General features: G+C 39.6%; 1 protein-coding gene across 1 annotated transcript; it reads left to right on the plus strand.

Annotated features, from left to right (window-relative positions):
* Positions 1-2954: 2954 nt before the first annotated feature.
* Positions 2955-7989, plus strand: LOC110885919 (thioredoxin-like fold domain-containing protein MRL7L, chloroplastic). Its single transcript, XM_022133658.1, has 7 exons — positions 2955-2989; positions 3962-4020; positions 4268-4454; positions 4806-5305; positions 5846-5927; positions 6042-6153; positions 7509-7989. The coding sequence occupies exons 3-7, from the start codon at positions 4317-4319 to the stop codon at positions 7634-7636; spliced, it is 960 nt and encodes a 319-aa protein (XP_021989350.1). The 5' UTR covers positions 2955-2989; positions 3962-4020; positions 4268-4316; the 3' UTR covers positions 7637-7989.
* Positions 7990-21516: the final 13527 nt, after the last annotated feature.

Here is a 21516-nt window from a genome sequence, read left to right on the forward strand (position 1 = left end):
ATGAAGTTATCAAGAGCAGTAATTTTTTTCTAACAACAATTCTAAATATTCAAGGATATATACATCACACTTGTATTATTCAGTATTCGAACTCACAACATTTTGATTATGAAACACACCATTTACCTCTACCGGTAGTGGCGGACATACCTTGTATTAAGGGGTAGCCTTCGCTACCCCTTGACGATCCGACGGTAGTGTAAATTTTGGAAAAAATTGGCGTTTTTTTTTTTTACTTTTTTTCGATTTCGTTACCCATTTTTTTGAAACGATACCCCTATAAGGTTTTCTAGATCCGCCACTGCCGGAACAAGAGAAATAATGATATAGAAGAAAATATGAGGTTTTTCATTAAAAAAAATCATGTTAATTAGAATTTTGTACAGGATATGACTTTTTAAGTCATAAGTCATAACTATGAAAGTTAAGACTACACGTACATGGTTGCAAGTTCCATGCCATAAAAATGTTGGATACTTATCCAAAAAATAATAAAACTTGAGGAACAAGCTAAAAACATGTTAAAGAGTTTCCATATAAAGTTTGGCAAAATCTTAACCAGCAAAGGTGTGTATGATTCAGTTTGGTTTTTTGGTTAAATCGAAACTGTAACCGAAATATTCGGTTTTTTATTATTGAAAATCGTTTAGTTTTGGTTATTTCCAAAAAAAAAAAAATCGGTTTTTGCATCAAGTAGTTGCAACCTTGTTCTTAAGGTTCTACAATCCTTAACGATCCATGCCTTTTTGCTAGTCTATGTTTGTTTTGTAACTAGGGGGATACATGTGATTGAAAGATAGAAGATAAATCATGTGATTGATTGAATAGTTAGTGGCATTCAAAACGTTTGTGCTTGCTAAACAGGGAGGTACATGTGATTGAAAGATAGAAGATAAATCATGTGATTGAAGGAATCACATGTAATGTCATATTTCTTTTTAGTACACAAAGGAAAAACGTGAACATTATATCGTGGGTTACAGGAAGATTGTTATATAAATTCTAAATCCGGGCATCATCTCTATCTATCAACATATCTTGCTATCTTGCTAAGAATTAAAGGTTAAAATATCATGTGGCCCAAGATAATGCGAACTCTAATCTATTTACTCCTTTCATGTGTAACTCAAGATCATTATATGACTCGCGCAACAAGAGTCGCAAAGATCGTGCCTAAGACTAATCATCATCAAGTTAACTACGAAGGTCTTCCGCAGGTAGCTTATGGGCTACACAAAGGCGACCCATCTCCTCCTGGTCAAGGGCGTTATCATTTATATGATCCACGTCACCCACCTTGGTCTAAGACTAATCATCAGCAAGTTAATGAGCAAGGTCTTTCGCAAGTAGCTACTAGGCTACACAAAGGCGGCCCATCTCCACCTGATGGGCGTTATCACTTATATGATCCACGTCACCCACCTTGGTCTAAGACTAATCATCATCAAGTTAATGAGCAAGGTCTTCTGCAGGTAGCTTATGGGCTAAACAAAGGCGACCCATCTCCACCTGGTGGGCGTTATCATTTATATGATCCACGCCACCCACCTTGGTCTAAGACTAATCATCATCAAGTTAATAAGCAAGGTCTTTCACAGATTGCTTATGGGCTACCCAAAGGCGACCCATCTCCTCCTGGTCAATGGCGTTATCATTTATATGATCCACGCCACCCACCTTGGTCTAAGACTAATCATCATCAAGTTAATGAACAAGGTTTACTGCATGTGGCTTATGAGCTACACAAAGGCGGCTCATCTCGGGAAACGGACCGCAGCGCAACGACTAGGACTCGTGTCGGAGGACTTTTGAGTCCTGGTCAAGGGCGTTACCATTTATATGATCCACGTCACCCATCTACCTCAAAATAATAAGATCTAAATAAAATTATGTATTAATGGTTATGCCATCTTATAAGTTTATCTGTTTGTTTATCTAAATAAACCTTTACATATTTTTTTTTTTAAAATAGATTATAATTTATGGATTCATAAGTATATTGTGTGAAGATATTAGTGTTCGATTTTGAATAGTGAAGGTCATTAGTTGATCCCAACATACAACACTTTCAATGTTGATCATTGACTTTATAACCGCACATAGCCTTCAATTTATTAACTATACTAAAACAAAACAATATGATCATTGATTGCATCGACCCAAATTTGGCTTCTACCATCTCCTCCTTATTTCTCCTTAATTGGAGTGCCTCCTTAACTCACCCGCTAAACATTAATGAATGATATGATTTTCATTAAATTTTAATCAAGGGATCCTAAGGGCTGTTTGGTAGCCTCTTAATGACCATTCAGATGCCACCTCTTAATGGTTTAAAACCTCTAAATGAATAAGAGGTAACCTCAAGTCTGAATGGTTAAGGGGTAACCTCTGAATGGTAAATCATCACATGTCACATTCTTCTATCTTTTTATTGGTAAAATTCTTAATATATTAAGAGGCAGCCCCTTAATAACCATTCAGAGGCTACCAAATAGCCCCTAAAAAAGGATACACATGAACCATGTGATCAAAATTAGAGATATTTTTTTTTGTTTGAAAGTTCAAATTTTATTTACATACAACAATGGCCACCAGCCTACATGAACAAATTACATCAATTCTCACTTTTAATATTTACAGAAGTACAGATATATCTCACCAAATTAGAGTTCTTGATATACAAATCCCTGTTTAAAAATAATAAATCAAAAACTAACAAACAAAAAAAGAAAAAAAAAACAAAGACCCACAACCAGTTTACAATATATGAAAAAGTGTGATCACCACTAGTTATTTTTTAAGTTTGAACCGTTATCGAACAATTAATAGTTAATAATATCCATTATTCCTCAAAATAATTACCCAAAGTCCAAGTGCATATTATTTGGGTTTCGGGTCAATGGCCCAAAAATAAGAAAACCCGAATCTTATCCTAAACCTCCAAAACCCTGCAACAACAGAGAACACTCATCATCATCTTCATACCAAGGTATCTCTACATTCACGATCAAATTATATAATTAGGGTTTCGAATTACCGTTGCTTTCATTTCAACATGCAATTGGAAGTTTAAATCGATGTCAGTGATAGTTTTTTAAACAAAATTACTTGTTGTTTGTAAACCCTAAACTTGATTATAATATGTATTTGTTGTTAAGATTTTGAATTTAAATTTGTAATTTGGACTACTGTTTTCGGTGTCCTGCACCATTGCTTTTGTTTTGTGTAATCTATTTATCTATGTTGTTTTTGAAAATAGCAAACTTCTGATGAATAGTTAAGTGTTAGAACCATTAAGTGCTTAATCAGTCAGAGGACTGAACCATTAAGTGCTTAACCAGTAAGAGGACTGAACCATTAAGAGCCAGTATAATGCTTAACCGTTCTGAATGTCTGACCAATTCAGATTAGATGTCTTAATCATTCAGACTTTGTATAATGCTTAACCATTCAGAGGCAAATGTCTGAACCATTCAGACATCTGCTCACGGAACAAACAGTCTGAATCATTAAATGTTGAACGAGTAAGAGGTCTGAACCATTAAGAGGTATTGAACATAAACTTTTGGTATATAAATATTCACTTTCAAAGTTTTAAACAAAAGATTAATCATTAGATCATAGATCTGTTTGTTTCGCGAGCAAATGTCTGAATGGTTAAGCATTATACCGAGTCTGAATGGTTAAGACCTCTTATCTAAATTGGTCAGACTTTTGCCTCTGAACGGTTAAGCATTATACTCGCTCTTAATGGTTCAGACTTCAGACCTCTTACTGGTTCAACACTTAATGGTTCAAACCTCTTAATGGGTTAGCACTTACCCATCAGAAGTTGCCAAACGACCCTTAAATGTAAGATCTAATTGTTTGATTAGTAAGTATGTTTTGTTCGCAGGCTCGTGTATGATGTATGGCTCGAATTAATCTGTTTTTTCATTGTTTTATTGTTTAATAAAAGTAGTTTTTGTTGCAGGTTCTGCTTCTGCTTCTTTTGCTATTTGCCGAACTGTTGTTTTTGAGGTAATATTTTTTTGTCATATGTAATCTGTTTTATTTATATAATAAAGTGTTTACACCTCTAATCACGTTTTATCCAACTTTGAAACACCATTAAATATCTCAAGTAACTAAGCATCTGGAATGAAATTTGTATTTCACTCAAATGTAAAGATAATACTTGAAAAGAGCGATATGAATGATACACTGTTCTCAGCTTTGCTATGCCTCGTATAATCAACTAAATTTGCTTGTCGATGATTATTTCTAGGGTTTTCAGTTCAAACCAGTGGAGCTGGAAATTGGATTTGCGTTTCGCAATGTCATTACAGTGTACGGGATTAAGTTCGGTGTCATTTTACCGATCTGTGTATGCAAAGGAGAATGTATTAAAAGCTTCTTTTTCACTTAATAAGCCTCCTTTTACAAGCATTTCACTACCGAGATTGCACTTTATGGTATCTTTCCAATTGAATTCACTTGTTCAGTAATGGTTTATGTACTGATTTCGGTAATACATTATCTCAAACGGGTCAAATGGGTGATACAGGTCGAATGTCTATATTTAACGCGTACGAGTTACAACCACCTAGTTATCATTTTTAACATCATTAAAATGCTATTGTTTCTGTAATAGAAAATAACGCGTTTGTTGTATGTATGTAAACAGATATTTAAAATGGTCACAAAAGTGTTTGCAGTGTAGCCTGGCCCATTTTGACCCGTACGAAAATGACCCATTTCGACCCGGGCCTACCCATCTGGCCATCTGCCATCTCTAATATATTCCAATTGGATTGTGAAAACAGACTGCAAGTTTGAGAAGAAGTAGTCTGAGAGCTTCTAAAGTCTTGGATAATAATGATAGTGAAAAAAAAGGAGTCAAAGAGTCAAACAAGAGTGATCAAAGTGACGACGATGATGACGATTTTGAAATGGACGAAGATGAGAGGAAAGAATTCCGGGAAAAGATTCGACAAATGATCGCAATGAACCCTCAGGTTGACGAGGAAGTCGATCCTGAAGAAAAAAGAAAAAAGATGCAGAAGCTTTTAGCCGATTATCCCCTTGTTGTAGACGAAGATGATCCCGATTGGCCTGAAGATGCTGACGGGTGGGGTTTTAATTTTAGTCAGTTTTTTGATAAAATGAGCGTTAAGAACGTCAAAAAAGATGACGACGATGATGATGGTGAAGTTAATTGGCAAGATATACGTGCCATTAAAGACATCACTTCTGCAGAGTGGGAAGAAACTGTATTCTCGGACCTCAGCCCGTTGATTGTTCTAGTGCATAATCGTTATAGAAGGTTAGTATGTGTATTAGGCGTAAGCCATACAACTTATATGGGATTTTAGGGGTGTTCAAAAAGCTCGTGACTCGCTTGAAGCTCGCTCGGAAAAAACTCGAAAAAGGCTCGGCTCTAAAATAGCTCTATTTGTAAACGAGCCGAGCTCGAGCTAGGCCTGGCTTGGCTCATGAGCTCGCGAGCCGGCTTGAATTATTTTATTTTATATAGATCAGTTTTAGTTTTATATGTATTAAAATAAAAAATATGTGGGGGGGGGGGGGGTTGAAGTTATAACATTTTAAGTTTAATTAATAATACATATAGTAGATATACGTGTATTTTTTGTTTTTTATGTTACCATTATTTGTAAAAGATATAATAAAAATAATTAACGGACCAGCTCGATTTAGCTTGAGCTGGCGAGAACATTTTACGAGCCGAGCCAAGCTGGCTTGTTTAAGTTCGAGCTCGAGCTCAACCTGGCTTGGCTCGACTCGGCTCGATTACAGCCCTATGGGATTTTATGGTGGTTGATGATTTTATGATTGTTTCTGTCAGGCCAAAGGAAAATGAAACGGTTCGTGATCAGTTGGAGAAAGCCATACAGCTTATATGGGATTGCAGGATACCATCACCGAGGGTAACACAAATTCATCCCCCTCATTCATACATCACATACACACATGTGTATCTATTTGTATGTATGTTGTATGCACACATTATAAAAACATATGTTGTTTTGTTTGTTTTACAGTGTGTTGCAATTGATGCTGTCGTGGAGTGTGACCTAGTATCAACACTAGGAGTTTCTGTGTTCCCCGAGCTCATATTTACAAAAACTGGGAAGATTTTACATCGCGAAAAAGGTACCAATAATATATGATATCATGATGTATTTCCTCAGTTCAAGAAAATTTGGACAAATGACATATTTGCCCATTGCCATCGAGGCAGGTTCAAAAGATAAGAACATGAAGTAGGCATGTTATGTGATGCCCATAAATTGCGTTTTGCGTCTTTAAGTTTGAGCCAAATTACAGGCTTTGTCCTTTAACTAACGAAATTATATTGAATGTCCTTTATGGTACTGTTTTTCATCGGGCGGTGTCCTTTTGTCCTAACCTAGTTAATTTTTTTTGTCAACTCTTAACATGTGCCACTCACATGAGGGCATAATGGTCATTTTCACTTGATAACTAAAACGTGTTAGTACAAAATGACATAATGGTCATTGCATGAATATGTATGTGCCACTTATTAAGCGAAAATGACCATTATGCCCCAACGTGAGTAATTAAAAGTAGGCTATTCAAGATTAAAACTTATGTAAAAACACTAAGTTACACAATTACGAACACCGGTTTTTAACCACGTATCACATCCCCACACTTGTCTTTTGCTTGCCCTCAAGCAAATCTGTTTTTCACTTTCACGTGGGTCGAACAACGAATACACTCCCCATTCCCGAGACGAAGGTTAAGGTCAATTGTCATACTAAAGTTCAAACTTTTTACAATTTACGAAATATCTAACGGTAAAGTGAATAATCACATATAAAATGGTTAACCAAGATTAACCCGCCCTTGAAACCAATAAATCATGCACATCCCTCACAATGTTTTCTTCATACCTTTTTCGTTATAGCTCCGTTTTACTCACCGTTTTCGCCCACATACTCGTAATTTAGCCCTCTATCATGCCATCTTCCAATATACTCATTTTAAATCCATTAACATCCACCAAAACACATCCAATCTTCGTGATTAACCCGGTTTTGTTCATTTCACATCCCCGGTTGATCCCGTTCGCTCCCAGTGCTCTGTAAAACTCCCAAATAGCTCCTTAAACTTTGTAAGACCTGCAAAACACAAATCCCATTAAAAGTAGGCTATTCGAAATTAAAAGTTAAGCAAATACATGAACTTAAACATTAACGAACACCGGTTTTCGACCACGTATCAGTGAGTGGCATGTGTTAAGAGTTAACAGAAAAAATTAACCAGGTTAAGGGTAAAAACTAAAAGGACCCCATTTGATGAGAAACAGTAACATAAAGGACATGCAGTGTAATTTCATTAACTAAAGAACAACGCCTGCAATTTAACTCAAACTTAAAGGATGTAAAATGCAATTTACTCGTCCAAAAATTATTCTTGTTGGGTTAAGAATTAAGATCCAAGTGTTAAAGATGATGATGCAATTGTGTTTTGTTGGTTTTCAGAAATAAGAACAGCCGATGAGTTGTCAAAGATAATGGCATTCTTTTATTATGGAGGAGCAAAGCCAGATTGTCTTAATACCTCTGCAATCATCAATGAATTAGTTCCTGGTTTCACCACCAAGAAATAGAAACCACCTAAATCAGCAATCATGCTACCATGACTTGTACTTTTTGTATGAAAAGTTGTGCATTGCTGTTTTCTGGGCAGTGAACGGCTATTAGACCAATTGGTTGGGCTTTCGCACCAACTTCAGTGGTACCTGGGTTCGAAACGAGGAGACCCTCCAAAATTTCTTAGCAGTTGTATAAGAAATTTTGGAATTAGTATTTACATAGGCAGGCATCTGTATGTATTTATCATGTTACATTATTCATCATACATTGTTTTCATTTGGCTTTTGTTGTCATATATACTTGCATAATACTATGTAAAACGCTACATGTATTTATCAGGTTACATTATTCATCATACTTTGTAACATTTTGAAATCCTTTATGCCAAATTATTTTCTAAATATTGATGAATAAAATCAATTTCCAAATTTAAGATTTTCTTGAAGTATCGGAAGAAAAAAAAGTTTTAATCTATAAGTATTACAATAATAATAAGAATAATTTTTTAATAAACATAGATTGATATGTGCAAGTTGTATACAAAAGCATGTGATACAACTAGCTCAATGAATGCAATATATAACAAGCTTCTTGATCTCATTCAATGTGTAACTGTGCTTTACATCTTTACACAGACATCCTTAACTTTCGAATAACATGATTCATAAATAGAGTTAAGACTAACATGAGTACTAAACCCTATGAAGCTTCAGTTGGGTGACAGGTCAAAATTGGTTCTGACCATAATGAGTTTAGATCAAAATGGGCTAATTTAAAAAAAATACTAATTTGGGTCAACATGAGTATTAAATCCTATGATGCTCCATTTGGATGACGGGTCAAAACTGGTTCATGTAGTATGAGTCACTACGACAAAATTTAGCCTTTTAAAACACAAAATAACATACTAAGGCCCAACATGTCTCATCAAGGGCCAGATGTGTTATTACCCTCAAAACCTAATATGAAGCACTAAGACATGTATGAACCATTATAACCCGTTACAATCTAATATGAGTCGTCACAACAAAATCTAACCTACAAAGATCTTATAAGACATTAAGCATTTAAGCCCATGATACTCCACTAAGAGTTGTCATGAATCCTAAGACCCTTTATACCCAGTTGAAACATGCATGAGGTATTACAAACTCACTACAACCTAATATGAGTCATATTAACACTATATAACCATTCAAGACTAGTACGACTATTATGCCCCATGACTCCGTTAAAAATTATCATGTCTTTTAAGATCCATTATGCCCCATAAGACATGTGTAATCAATAATAAGTTACTAACTAATTATGACCTAGTAAGAATCATTATAACACAATCAAACCTATCAAGACTAATACAACCATTTAAGCTCCATAATGCTCTAATATGATATCTCATAACACTTAATACCCAAATGTCACATTAAGACGTTGATGACGGGGGTAGCCCAAGACCAAATAAAATGACTTAAGTACATAAACGTCCGAAAGGTTAAATGGTTCAAAGGTTAAAAAGCTGTGAGGTGGGGAAAAGCAACGTGGAAACAGTAGCCAGTCACATCCAGGGATTGCTTCACCAACCCACAGCCGCAAAAGCAACGCAGGTCTGCAAAGCACACGCTATTATCCAGGGGTCAAAAGGCTTCAACCCCCAAAAGGGCAAGCCCCTCGCTGCAAGCAAGGTCACTAGTCAAATGAATGCCTCTTTGGGAGATGTCTTCTCCTATATAATTGACACTTCATTTACTGAGTTGGGACATTCCGGACCAGGCCCGTTTCCTTAAACTCTGGTCATTCACATCAAGTACTTGCTTCGTGCAAGTTACTTCCTTTCACATCCAACACACACATATTCTATTTGCTCCTTCATCTGAATCTGAATACAATTCAGAGAAGGTTCCTTAGCAAACAACAAAAATAAACTAGTGAACCTCCTTCCACGTCTTGCAAACGTGGGGGGACCCCATGACCTGCGTTAGGCAAGGTTAAACCTTTTAACCCTTTTGCCTAACCATCCTCGCTACTATCCTTGGTCTATTATTTGTTGCATCAACAAGTTGGCGCCCATCGTGGGGCTACGCCGCTATTTCTCCTCAAAAAGACCTAGTAGTGTAGCTCTTTTCTCTTGAAATCACCATGTCTGAAAGTGGATCCCCAGGTGAAGTAAATCAGGTTCCAAACACTTCAACCCCGGGTAGTAGCCAAGCTCATGTGGCTATACCAACCTCTTTCTCAACTCCGGGGAGCACACCCGAGTTTCTTACCTTTAACACTCCGACTCCTTCCAGATCCGGAGTTCCTTCCCCTAATGTTGGCGTCCCTGACACTCCAACGCGTATCGAACTTACCCCCGAGGGTGTTGCCAACAATTTCCTTGAGTTGAGGTCTCTCCTCAACCAGTATGTGAACAAAGAAAGGGATAAGGGAGTTAGGATTCGTCTTGACTATGATGAGCCTGAACCAACGCTGTCTCCCGGACCTCCCATTCCACCTTTTACAACCAGGAATGAGGTTGGCCCCAGTAACCCTCCAAACCCTGTTCCATATCTGTCTACAATGGCAAACCCTACGATACATCCTCTCTTTTCATCTCAACCAGTTATGAGTGGTGCTCCTCTGGGCCATGAGCTGACCCTAGATCAACTCCTGCAATCCCCAATGACAAGCCTTCCAGCTTCTACAACAACTTCATGGGAGCAAGCCCTATCCGTGCTCCCCTGGCACGAAGCACTGCTATGAGCACCCCCTTTGGGGTTAACTATTCAGTTGCACCCGGAAGCCTTCAAGGCTTCGACCCCGTGTCCCAGATGATGACCCAGATGATGGCCAACTTCCCATGGCAGCACTTTATCAATCAAGTACTGGCCACTCAAGGAAACAACGGCAATGGCAATAACACGGGATTAGGGTTTAAAAAAGATTTGGCCAAACCCTATAAGCCAAGTAACCTTTCATGCTTTTCACAGCAAATAGCCGATTATGATTTTCAAACGAAGATCAAGATGCCGGCCCACATCAGAACGTACGATGGGTCTGAGGACCTAGAGGACCATCTTCAAATCTTCACCGGTGCAGCAAGGATTGAGAAGTGGTCAAATGTTGAATGTTGTCTAATGTTCATGCAAACTCTTGTCGGATCGGCCAGAATCTGGTTCAATGATTTACCTGCTCGAAGCATTCGAAGCTTCGATGATCTTAGCAAGGGTTTTCTGGCCAACTTCTCCCAACAAAGGCGATATGTCAAAGATGCAACAGTGATCTTTCAAATAAAACAACGTGACAATGAAAGTCTTCGTGAGTTTATTGAACGATACAAGAAGGAAGGTCTGACCTATGTAGGGGCAGATGAGAAAATGAGGGTAGCCGGTTTCATGAACGCTATCACCTCGAAATATCTCACAAGAGATTTCAACAAATCCCTGCCCAAGACCTTGGAAGAAGCTCTCGAAAGGGCAGAAGCCCATATCCGGGGAGAGGAGGCAGTTGATATTAAAGAGCAAAGGAAAAGAGGGTCTAGTTGGCGAAGCGACAGCCCAGCCAGAAAAAGAGGGACCTATAACTCCTATGACAGACGACAGAAGGGCTCAGACCATCGAAGGTCTGAAGGTTGGAACCCTCCAACCAGGGAGAGAGGCATGAGTTTCACACCCCTCACAAAGACTCCTCAAGAAATCCTTGCCATGGAAGAAGTCAAGCAGAACTTTAGGCCTCCTAGGCCTCTCCCCAAAAGCAGGAAAAACGAGAACTCCACACAGTATTGTGAGTTCCATGAAGAAAAGGGTCACCACACCAATGATTGCTTCCAGCTCAAGAAAAGAATTGAAGAGGCTACTAAGTCCGGAGAACTCGCTCATTTGGTAAAAGGGGTTCGGGACAAAATGGCTGAAGGAAAGGGTAAGGAAGTCAATATGGTGGACTTTGATGGAAGGGTTCCTCACAAAAGACAACGGTTGGAAGCTTGGGAGCTTCAGTGTGTTTGCTTTCCCCCAACAGAAAAAGATCCTCTTTCAAGCCCTCTTGTGGTAGAAGCTACTGTGGGAACGTTGAAAACATATAGGGCATACATAGACACTGGGACGACCGCTGAAATCATGTTTGAGAAATTCTTCAACCGTTTGAGTAATGAAGAACGTTCAAGGCTTCAACCCTCTGGAACCTCCATAAAAGGTATTGCCGATATCCCCCTCAAGCCTTTAGGGCAACTGACACTTGATGTTCGTTTCAGCGAAGGTCAGAAGGAAAGAATCCAACCACTCACCTTTGTGGTTATCAACATACCTTCAAACTATGATGTGATCATAGGAAGACCAGGACAGTGTGCATTCTACATGGCCGTGTCTGTGGGAGATGGCACAGTCAAATTTCCAACCAAGAGGGGGATAGCAACCCTTCAACCCTCTGAAGAAGCCTACCTGGTTGAAGGTGAAAATTCCAGAAGTGAAGAAGACAAGCAAAGGCTAATCATAAATCCTAAGTACCCTGAACAGAGAATGAGGGTCAATCCAAGCCTTTCACAGGAAACACTCTCTTATCTTGAAAAGTTGTTAACATATTACAGCGATGTCTTCGCTTGGTGTCCAGAGGATATGACAGGGATCCCCCGAAACATTGCTGAACATGAGCTAAGAATACCACCCGATGTTAAGCCCGTGGTCCAAAAGAAAAGAAGCTTAGCACCCGAGAGAAGCCTGGCTGCTTGCCAAGAGGTTGAGAAGCTCGTATCAGCCGACATTTTCCGAGAAGTCAAGTACCAATCATGGGTTGCAAACCCGGTTATGGTCAAGAAACCAGACAACTCTTGGAGGGATGTGCATAGACTTCAAGGATCTCAACAAGGCTTGTCCTAAGGACTGCTATCCACTACCAGAAATCGATCTCAAGGTTGACTCGCTCACCGGTTACCCTTTCAAATGCTTTCTTGATGCTTACAAGGGGTATCACCAAATACTCATGAAAGAAGAAGACGAAGAGAAGACAACGTTCCACACCGATAAAGGAATCTTCTGCTACAAGAAGATGCCTTTTGGACTCAAAAACGCAGGAGCAACCTACCAACGTCTAGTAGACAAAGCCTTTGCAAGCCAAATTGGTAAAAACATGGAGGCATACGTTGATGACTTGGTGATCAAAAGCAAGATGGAGTATCAAATGCTTGACGACATTCAAGAAACTTTCAAGAATCTCAGAAAGGTTAACATGAAGCTTAACCCTAAAAAATGCTCATTTGGATTTGAAGAAGGAAAATTCTTGGGTCACATTGTTGGGAAGCAAAGCATCAAGGCTAACCCAAACAAAGTAAAAGCCGTCCTCGAAACCAAACCACCAAAAACCAAAAAAGAGGTGGAAAGCTTAAACGGGAAGCTTGCAGCCTTGAAGCGTTTCACCTCCAAGTTGGCTGAAAGGTCTCTACCCTTCTACAAAACACTCAAAAATTGTTCTGATAAGAAGGATTTCAAGTGGACTGATGAGGCTGAAGAAGCCTTCAACCAGATGAAACAACATCTTGCTTCCTTGCCAGACATTGCAGCTCCTGAAATGGGGGAATTAATTTCAGTCTATCTATCAATTGCTGAAGAGGCCATAAGTGCAGTCCTCACCATCGAACGGGACACAACTCAGGTACCCGTTTATTTCTTCAGCCAAACATTAAAATTGGCTGAGACCAAATATCCTCCCCTTGAAAAGCTTGCCCTAGCCCTAGTTCAAACAGCTAGAAGGCTTCGAAGGTATTTCCAAGCACATCCTATACAAGTGGTCACTGACCAACCTATTAAGAATGTGCTTGAAAAACCAGAGAATTCGGGAAGGTTGGCAAAATGGGCAGTGGAACTAGGTGAACACAACATCACCTACGTCCCACGAAAAGCTATCAAAGCCCAAGTCTTGGCTGACTTCATCGTGGAAGTCCCGAACCAAATAATCACTGAAGTGAACACTACCACCACTGAACCTTCCAACCCTGAAGCCTGGAAGCTTTTTACCGACGGAGCTTCAAGTGTTGAAGGGTCAGGGGCTGGGCTAATTTTGATCAACCCAGAAGGGTTGGAATTTACATATGCTCTCCGTTTTGATTTTCAGACCACTAATAACGAGGCTGAATACGAGGCACTGATCGCCGGTTTAAGGCTGGCCAAAGAGATGAAGGTCCAAAAGCTTGAAGTGTTCACAGATTCATTACTGGTCTCAAGCCAAGTAAACGATAGCTATGTTGCCAAAGAACCCAACATGAGAAGATACAAGGAAAAATCCAAGGAGTTGATGAATACCTTCCAAGCATGCCACATCAAATAAATTCCCAGATCCCAAAACAAAAAGGCTGATGCCTTAAGTAAGCTAGCATCTCTCACTTTTGCCCACCTCACCAAGAAGGTGTTGGTAGAAGTGGTGAAGGCTCCATCGATTGATGAATTGGAAGTTCAAGACGTAGTCACCGAGGAAGATCCAAACTGGATGACTCCCATCAAAAAGTTCCTTAAAAATGGTGAACTACCCAATGATCAAGTAGAAGCTGAGAGGGTTAAAATCAAGGCAAGGCAATATGTACTACAAGGAGAAACCCTTTACAAAAAGGGTTACTTTGCTCCCTTGCTAAGATGTGTTGGTCCTGAGCAAAGTAAGTATTTGATCAAAGAGATTCACCAAGGCATATGCGGAGCTCATTTTGGAGCTAGGTCGGTGGTTGCAAAACTCATGAACCTTGGATATTTCTGGCCCTCAATGCATCGTGATACCACTGAACAATTGAAGAAATGTGATGCTTGCCAGATTCATGCACCAATCCCAAAAAATCCCAAGCATGACCTTGTCCCAATAACCTCGGCATGGCCATTCCATAAATGGGGAATGGACATTGTTGGACCATTCCCCCCAAGCAAAGAAGGAGTAAAATTATTGCTGGTGGCAATAGATTATTTCACCAAGTGACCCAAGGTTAAACCACTCGCAAAGATCACAGGCAAACAGGTCATCGACTTTGTTTGGGAAAGCATTATTTGCCGTTATGGATTGCCGGGAGTAACTGTCACCGAGAATGGGAAGCAATTTGCTGAGAAGCCTTTCAGCGTTTGGTGCAAAGAGTACAGAATCAACCAGGTTTTCAGCTCAGTGGCTTAACCGCAATCAAACGGCCAGGTTGAAAGGGGAAATCGAAGCATAGTGGAAGGTATCAAGACAAGATTGGGAAGATACGAAAGCAACCGGCTTGAAGAATTGCCTAGTGTTCTATGGGCAATTAGGACAACCGAAAAAACAAGCCACAAAAAAACACCTTATAGCTTGGTATTTGGATCCGAGGCTGTAATCCCCGCTGAAATAGGAGTTGTAACCCAACGAATTGTCAACATGGATCCCGAAACAAACCAAAAAGAGACCATGTTGAATTTACAACTCCTAGAGGAAGCCCGAGATCAAGCTGCAATTCAAGAAGCCAAATACAAACAACGAATGGAAGCCTACTACAACAAGAAAGTCAAGAACGAACGTTTCAAGCCAGGGGACCTGGTCCTCAGAAACAATGAAGCTAGCAAAAAAGAAAATCAAGGAAAGCTTGGCCCGAAATGGGAGGGTCCATATACCATCCTCGAAGCTCACAAGGGGGGATCCTACAAGCTAGCAGATTCAGAAGGCAAAAGGCTTCCAAGGCATTGGAATGGCAAAACCCTGAGAAGGTTCCATGTTTAGACAGGAAAGTTTGGTTTGTATCAAAATGTATTTCGAACAACACTATGAATACCTTTTGTAAAGAGCAAGTATTGCTTGAATGAATGAAGTTGTTTTATTAAACTTATCTTTCTATCCTAAGATCAGGTTGAGAACCTAGCAAAAAACTCCATGGCAAGGGCCATGTAAGGGGATGAGCTCCCAGGCCACATCGCTCAATAGGTTCAAGGGTTGAACGAACCTATATAAGGGGTGAGTTCCTAAATCAATATAACTCCATGAGACTTATTAAGTCAAAGCAAAATTGTCTCATAGACAGGTCTGAACAACCTACACCAAATGTTCCTTAAGCCTTAGAAATACAACCAACAAACAGGCTTACGAAGTCAAATAAATAAATGATAAAAAGGATAGGTGCTATGTCTTCTTGTTAAAAACACCAAGGTTAAGTGTCTGCAGCACTGAACCCTTTAAGGTGTAAAAAACATAAAGGCAACACAAACTCGACAAAGACAAAGTTACAAGAAGACGAAAATTATAAAAGGAAGGATACAAGCAAAAAGAGAAAAAATTTATTACAAAAAATACAAACCAAATCAAGTCATAAAGAGCCGTCAAGGCTTCAAGCCACCTACGTGACAACTCGAAACCCCGAAGGCTTCAACCTACCTACGGGTAGCCAAAAGGCTTGAAGGGTTAAAGCCAACCAAACTGCCTTAACAAAACAAGCATAAGTATAAAAACATAACACAAAGAAAATAGTTAAACATCATACCATATCAAAGAAAGCCTTGAAAGACTTTCAAATAAGAGTTAAGGCAAGTCCTAGTGACTTGCAAGTTTAGCTATTGTTCAAACGGCCATACAGGCCTAAAACACAACCAACAGGAACCTTAAGGGTTCCTGGAAACCTAATCTTGTTCAAGTTAACATTACAAACCACGAATTGTTTTTGGGTGCTAAGAAAGCTACGAATCAAACATCAGCAGAGGACTTAGAAACCCCGGAACCTTCACCCTTCACCTTCTTTGCTTTTTTAGACTTCTTAGTCTTTGCATCCCCATCACCACCTATCGCTGAAGCCTCCAAGCTTGCATCCTTTGGAACACCTTGTTCTGCTGAAAAAGTGTAACACCTCGAAAATTCACGTCCAATTAAATAACGACATGTGTCATGTACGACAAAAGCATTATAGACCCGGATTTAGTTAAAGATGTATGGCAGGATTTTTAAACATGTCGACATGTTAATTTATACCTCTGAACGACTTTATTATGAATCCCAAGACCCTAATTAGAATAATAAACATCTAGTATACCTTTAAATCCGGTGATTTCTAACAATAATGGACTCCTAAATGTCGGGTCAAAGTTGTTTATAAAAAGTCAATAGAAGCTTAATTTTCGAATTAACATGTAATTAGCAATGTAGAAGGCTTGCAACCTATTTTATCACTCATATAACACGCTAATAAGTATAAGGTCAGGTCTAGGCTTGTTTGATCCGACAATTTTCTGTTTAAACCCGGTTCGGAACCGAAAGTCGCAAAACTTTGACTTTTGCTTTGACTTCAGTTCTGACCCGATTTGGTATGATTTAGAAATGCCTTAGAGCTTCATTAGGACCAAGTTACATGTTGGAATGACCCTCTGTGGTTGGTTCATTGATTACCCAAGTCGTTTACACGTTTTCGTTAAATTGCCTAATGTTGACCAATATGCCCTTTTGACCATAAAACAAGAATTTTGGATATGTGAGAAGACATTAACCTTGGTTACTGATTTATAAACATATCCCTAAAGTTTCATAACAGTTCGAGGTCCATAATATTTTAGAATTTATGAAGATTTTAATTATTTTTAACCTGCTCATAACCTAAGGTTATGGCGTTAATTCCGTAAATACCAATTATACCCTTTTTTAGTTATAAAATGAGTTCTACATGGTATTTTGACGCCAATCCAATTGCTACTGATTTTATATAGTAAATGAAGTATTTTGAACTTTATAACCTGATCAGAAAACTCAGATTTCCTGTATAACCCGGAGATCACTTAAAATGGCTTTCTAAGCATATTAAACACATAACTTATGTTTAAAACCATTTTGTCATATAAGACTTATTACCAACTGATAAGACCTATTAAAATAAGTTATTTTACTGATGTATTCGGACCCGAATCTCAGAAATTCATTTTATCTCTTTTATAATCTTCAAAATGACCAAAATACCCCTACGGGGCTTAAATTAAGGTTAAACTCGTTTTAGGCATAATGGAAGGTATCCTGCTGATATCACAACCCATTCAAGGCATATTAACTTAGGAACCTGAAAATGACTCTCATGGCTACCCGTTACGCTTCTTGCGCGTTCGGTTCGGTTTATGTAACTAGTTTACATAAATTAGCCGAAACGGGTCAAACCTTATCATTTTTATCTCAAAATACAGACTGTGGTTAGATTACCCATATTGTACAAGTCTTCAAACTTGTCGGGTCTAAATCACATTCTATTCCGGTCTTCGCTTAATCACGCGTTCGAACCGTATCTTCCTTTAAAAACTAACCGGTCTAAGTTTAGGCTTAATTAAAGACCCGTTAGGATTCTAATAGGTTATTATAAACCTTCGTTCCAGAATAGGAGGTTAAATACTTGCAAAGGTAAATACTTTTAACTTATTTTCCCTTATTCGGGCTTGGGGTACAGTATATAAAAATACCGCTTGGTCCAGCATTGAATCTTTAATCGAATAGAGGTTAAATCATTGATATGCTCCTTTCTGAAATGTGTTGTTTGCTTAAAGCCTTTGGGGGGTTAATGACCATGTCTCGGATATCCTTGGCATCATCTTACGAGATGGCCACGACCTGAGCACAGGGTGTAGGCGTACACCCGTCAGTGCATAAATAAATAATGTGGTGTGTCTATTGATCTTTAACCCGGTCTACGGATCGAGCTACTGAACGCATAAGAAACATGTAATTCTTTTACAAGATTATATTCAAATAATTATCCTAAGTTATAGAAAGTTTGTGCCACGTGCATTCGAATCAATTTTTATTAAACTTTTCAAAATGTGTCGGTTGAATGTATTTACCAGTGTAAACTGACGTATTTTCCCAAAAAGGTTAAGTGCAGGTACTACGCTAACTAGGCTGGCTTTCTCCTAGCATCCACAATAAGTCTCGCAAGCTTGGATGTCAAAACTGTTGAACAATGTTTCCTATTTATTTTTGATCCACATGTGGATTACTTTCAACTGTTGTGATACTTGATATTACAATTATATTCGGTTGAAATATATCTATCTTTTGCTTCCGCTGTGCATTTAAATATTGTGTTGTTTGACTGTAATGTTACCAACTACGTCACGATAATCCCCCACCGGGCCCACCGGTGAAACGTGGAAATATTGGGGTGTGACAGGTTGGTATCAGAGCCAACATTGAGTGAATTAAACACTAGCCTTTTGTATTTAATCTCAATGACACAATTGCACATACTCGAGTCTAGATAAGAACTTAGGACGATTCCAAATCTGTTGCTTTAGTTATCCTTTATTGTTTGTTATTTATGCCACCAAGATTCAGAAGAGGAGGAAGAGGCAAGGGACCAATGAGCGCTCCCAACGATCACGAGGCCGGGCCTTCTCACCTGCGAACTCATTCCACTACAATGAGTGCCGATCCTCAGAGAAACAGGAGGAACCTTTTTGAGCCCGCTAGACGGTCTATCTCTCACAATTCAACAACTTCTTACCGTCACTCTTTTGGGCCGCACTCGGAAAACAAGCCCGATAACCCACAACCTTCATACATACCTCTCCAGCGATCCCTTTCGCACCACTCCTTTGGCGACCCTACTCCTATCTTTCAAGGTCGGTTCAACCCGGCAAACTATATCTAGGAACCAGTGGGTTTTAACCCACTAGGACCAGAGGACCACTTCTCAGAAGATAATGCAATGGACATGGACGAGGACACGGATCCCGTCAAACCTGCAAGCGGTACCCCCAATCATCCCATCGAGGTCTCTGATGGGTCATCCTTCCATGGAACACCCTATCATGGTCCAGACAGTTACCAAGCAAGGTCCAACCAGTATGAATGGTATTTTACGCCCTCTCACCATTCATCGCCTCACCAGCAGCAGCAGCAGCAGGATCCCTCGGGGGATTCGCGTTTCGTGGCAGTCACGCCACCGCCTCCACCGCCGCCAGTTCATCAAGCACCTCTAGAACCACCAAGGCGTAGGAGAACAGGCGCGCGGATATCCGCACGAGGAGGGGATTTTCACTTTAGCACCCCTCGACACTCCAGTGGCAGTCATTCCCGCCACTGCAGGAAGACCCACAAATGGGTGGGCCCTCAAACCCAGTTCAAGAGGCGAATTCTGCACCAGTTGCACCACCACCGCCACCATTTGGTTATGATAACCCGATACCTACATACGCCGGTTCCATGGCGTATAACCCATTTGAGCAGCCAGCTCACACTCACTACAACTATATTGAAGCCGACCCATACCTGGTAGCGGCAAACTACAACGCCCTTCATCCTGAAGGACCATATGGAACTCCCTGGGGAATGGGATACCCAGCTCATGGGTATCAAATACCTGTTCGACCTCCGATTCCACAACAGTCGCAGCCACCACGTTTTCCCCATCGGAGCAAGAAGAAATCCTCCACCGGTTAAACAGGGTGGAACGAGATTTTGAAGAAGAGCGTAAGAACAACCGTGGATTCCTCAAGGGCCTGGCAAGCTTGTTAAAAGGAAAGAAGAAGAGGGATCATTAACCCCTATATGTATTATTGTATTTCCTATTTCAACCAAGTCCCTGCGTGGACATTTATCTGTGTATTTAGTCCCTGCGTGGACTTGCCTTTTAGTCCCTACGTGGACTTGTCTTTTAGTCCCTGTGTGGACATCTATTCTAGTATTGGTCCCTGCGAGGACTTATATTCTAGTTTAACCCCTGAGTGGGTAATTCGTCTATTAAAAGTCCCGTTTAGGGCAATGTGTAATCCTCTTAATAACTAATGGAATGTCAAGTTTATAATTTTTGTCTTTGCCATTATATGCATAAATACATTATATATGAAATAAATAATTCAAAATCATTCCTTTTAAAATAATATGCCTATCATATAAGAATCTCAAAGGTATAACCTAGCTTGCATGTCTTTATGAGACTTGGCCAAGATAGTAAGACCTGGTTAAAAGATTCAAATCCCTGTTAACCTCTGAAAACATGTTAACAATCCGGCAGACGTGATTCGTTAAAATCACACGCGACTTTTTATAATAGGATCCTTCAAAAGATTCCTATCCTACCCTGATGATGTATAAATCATGGGTTTAACTCATCAATTAAGAGGATCATATATTAAACATCCATAGGTGATGTAGTGCCTACGGGCCATATTCATTGTCGTATAAGACAAAAGACAGTAGTAGTCTACGGCTCCCTGTCAGAGAAAAGGTAAGGAACTATATTCAAACCTTCATGCCATGATTCTCTGAAATCATGACTTATGATTTAAAATTTCCCTGTGACTAGGCCTTTTTGTGCTAATAATACTATTATTGTTTTGTAAATAGGATAATTATAAATAAAAATCCTAAATAAAACCAAATATGGTCTATGTTTACCATGGTTAATGAATTGCCATAAAAAGACAATTCCATAGTAAACTAGTGTCAATATCTTATGTAACAGTTCAACTACATGGCTGACTCGGATGAGATCAACAGTCACCCAAGGGAGAATCACGACAACGCCCAGATTAACATAGCGGGTGCAGAACTCCAAACATTAATTGGCAATGCCGTTGCAAAAGCCTTGGATAGGCAGTATAGTGAGTCGAGCGGTACTCGGAGTAGGACCCTATCCGCACCGCATTCCAAGCCTAAGACTCATTCTAAGGCCCACAGCAAGCCACCACCCTCCAAGAAAGAAGAACCAAAGAAAGACGATGACGATTGTCACTCATCAAACCCGCAAAGTGTCCCATCTCAAAGGATCATGCTGAATCAAGGACCCCGTGATAAGGGTTGCTCCTACAAATACTTTGTGTTATGCAAACCCAGGGATTTCACCGGGGAAAAAGGAGCTATAGACTGCATGACATGGTTGGATAAGATGGACACCATGGTTGATATCAGCGGGTGCGCTGAGAAGGATGTGGTAAAGTTTGTGTCTCAATCGTTCAAAGGTGAGCCCTTAGCCTGG

Source organism: Helianthus annuus, chromosome 15 (genome assembly GCF_002127325.2).
Source record: "Helianthus annuus cultivar XRQ/B chromosome 15, HanXRQr2.0-SUNRISE, whole genome shotgun sequence".
Classification (NCBI taxonomy): Eukaryota; Viridiplantae; Streptophyta; class Magnoliopsida; order Asterales; family Asteraceae; genus Helianthus; species Helianthus annuus.